The sequence below is a fragment of the Lactuca saligna genome, chromosome 4 (genome assembly GCF_052625555.1).
Source record: "Lactuca saligna cultivar CGN05327 chromosome 4, ASM5262555v1, whole genome shotgun sequence".
Lineage (NCBI taxonomy): Eukaryota > Viridiplantae > Streptophyta > Magnoliopsida > Asterales > Asteraceae > Lactuca > Lactuca saligna.
In genome coordinates, this window is record NC_136420.1 from 41659217 (window position 1) to 41662100 (window position 2884).

Here is a 2884-nt window from a genome sequence, read left to right on the forward strand (position 1 = left end):
TATCTTTAAGAAATATTTTAGTTAAATTGAAATTATAATTCAGTTTTTGGATTTAAACACTATAATTTATCACTTTTAAGTATTCACAAAATATTCATTGGGTTTTTTAAGTGGAACTGAAATTTATATTTAAGTTGACACTGTGATGTTATACTTAAATTAACAATTGAAGTATTTTGTCCAAACTGTTCAAAAACTACATCTTTAAATTGATAATGGTTTACATACAACAACATCTTAATCTAATAAATTAAGTATAATATGTTAAAAATTAAAGACATAACTTTATAAGTAGAAGTAAATATGTTATTTTAATAATGAAATTTAATTTATTTATAATTATACTTTAGGTTTGATATTTAATTAACATTATTAACCAGCTTATAATTATTATTAGAAAGACACTACAATTTATCACTTTTAACTATTTATAAAATATTATTTTGGTTATTTACGTCAAACTAAAATTTATATTTAAGTTGATCCTATAATGTTATATTTAAATTTATATTTTAAGTATTTTATACAGATTGTTCAAAAGTTGTAACTTTAAAATGATAATGGTTACACCCAACAATATATTAAAAACTAATATATTAAGTATAATATGTTAAAAATTAAAAAACATAACTTTATAAATAAAAATAAATATATTATTTTAATATTGAAATTTAGTTTGTATATAATTACACTTTATATATGATATTTAGTTAATCTTATTAACTAATTTATAACCATTATTATGAAAAAATTAAAAAGTCATAAGAGTTTCAAATGAATGTGGTGAAAGAAAATTACATGAGAGTTTCAAATAAATGTGGTAAATGAAAAAAATACTAGTTTTATATATATATATATATATATATATATATATATATATATATATATATATATATATATATATATATATATATATATATATATATATATATATAATCATTACTAATTATTAGCCATTTGATTGTAATTAATAGAAAAATTATTCCATTTTTATAATAAATTATTTTATCAATAATTGAATATTTCTAATATACTAAATACTTAACCAAATATTGTCTTTAAAAATATTTTAAAAAAAAAGTGTCTGATGTATTTTACAACTCGTGATAAGCTAATAATAGAAGTCAAAAGGTTACTTTCTGTAAAATATATATGTTTGTCAACTTTGGTTCATGGGTATGACAAAGAGACACAAAAATTCTAAATTGTTTTTATAATAACATATTTATTTGTATTTTATTGTTTTGAAACATTACCTTTTGTATTTTAAACCCATTGTTACTATTTATTGTTTAATACTGGATCTCTATTTATTCTTATTAGCCGCTATATGTTTTTTGACGTAATCAATTATCTTTTATAAAATGATATATTCATGTTAAACTTGAATTAAAAACCATTATAACTTACATATAAAAATAATATAGAATAATAATAGACAACCTAAAAAAGAACACATTTTCGCCTATATAAATGGTCTTTCATGATCATATGTCAAAACTATTATTCTTCCAACGAACACCATGGAAACCTCCCAACCTCTCACCATAGAAAGCTTCTCCTACTCTTGGTTAATCAATCAAAATCCTTCCCTCGACGAAATCTTCAACAACACCGACGAACACTACAATAAACAAGAAAGCACAGACTCCTTCGTTAATTCACAAAGATTCCACGAAGAATCCCAAAATTTTCATTTTGATCTTCCATTTTCTATCCCAAATCTTGTACATGCCGATGAAATCTTTTTCAATGGACATATCATTCCTAGATCTGTCAGTCAGATAAGGCTTTACTCGACTCCTGCTACACCTTTAGTTCACTTTCCACCCAAGAATCCTTCAAAAGCTACAAAAAGTTACAGTCAACTTATAGCGAATTTGCGAGTATCTTCAAAAAGGATACTTGGAAAGTGTTTTAGCTTGCTTTTACCACGAAAAAGTACAAGAATTGTAGACAGTTCGACAAATCCAGTTTGTTTGCCATCTTTTATGCTTACAAATGAGCGAACGAACAAGAGAATCGAAGGTGACAAGACCACATTCAGAAGAACGAAGAGTTGGAGTCAGAACTCTACATATGGATCACGTTTTTCGTGTTCGAAAAACAAATTGTGTGATTACAATGAAACATCAGTTCACGAGGCCATTGTTCATTGCAAAAGATCATTTGGTAATCTCTTTTAAATTATATATATTTACATCTCTAATAATATTATTATCTTATGTTATATATTGAGATGGTTTTAAATTAAAATTCTCATATTACATCATCTTGGCTATTTGATATGCAGAAAAGTGAAGATAGGAGCAGATGAACCCTTATCTAAGATCCAAGAAAGAAAAGCTCGTTTTTAGAAAGCTATATATGTATGTAAACTAAGATTTCAAATTTGATTAGTAAGTAATCGGATGCACAAAGGCATATAGACAATGATGCATATGAATTGTTGTGTTGCTTTTTGATATGTCACCAAATATACATAAAAGGTTCTGGTTCATTTGATTTTATATATAGCTTTGATCTTCTTTTTCATATAAATATTTACACAAGGAACGAATTATTGTTTATAAAGACTAAAATGACCAAAATTTATTGTTGAAGAAGACTAAAAATTCTTGGAACGCTTAAAATTAGTTTTGGTTTGATTTAAAATATTTATAACAATTCTACTCTACTGCATAAAATTTGAACTTAGATCATTCTTAATATAGGCAATGGAAATGGTATGCTGTTATAAATTATTTTGGAGAGGGGACGTTGAGAAGATGTATAATCATGTGCAAAGCCTCTACCTAATATGTTGGGGAAGGTGTGCTTACAAAAGAAGAATGCATACAACATTAATAATTGTACATATCATGCTTTCAGATATATCATTTTG

General features: G+C 24.7%; 1 protein-coding gene across 1 annotated transcript; it reads left to right on the forward strand.

Moving 5' to 3' along the window:
• Positions 1 to 1499: 1499 nt before the first annotated feature.
• Positions 1500 to 2512, forward strand: LOC145038450 (putative membrane-associated kinase regulator 6; the record flags this gene model as incomplete). The annotated part of the gene is made up of 2 exons (XM_078986811.1): positions 1500 to 2172; positions 2294 to 2512. Coding segments are annotated over 2 exons (681 nt in total), but the record flags the coding sequence as incomplete, so codon positions are not given.
• Between the last annotated feature and the right edge of the window lie 372 nt (positions 2513 to 2884).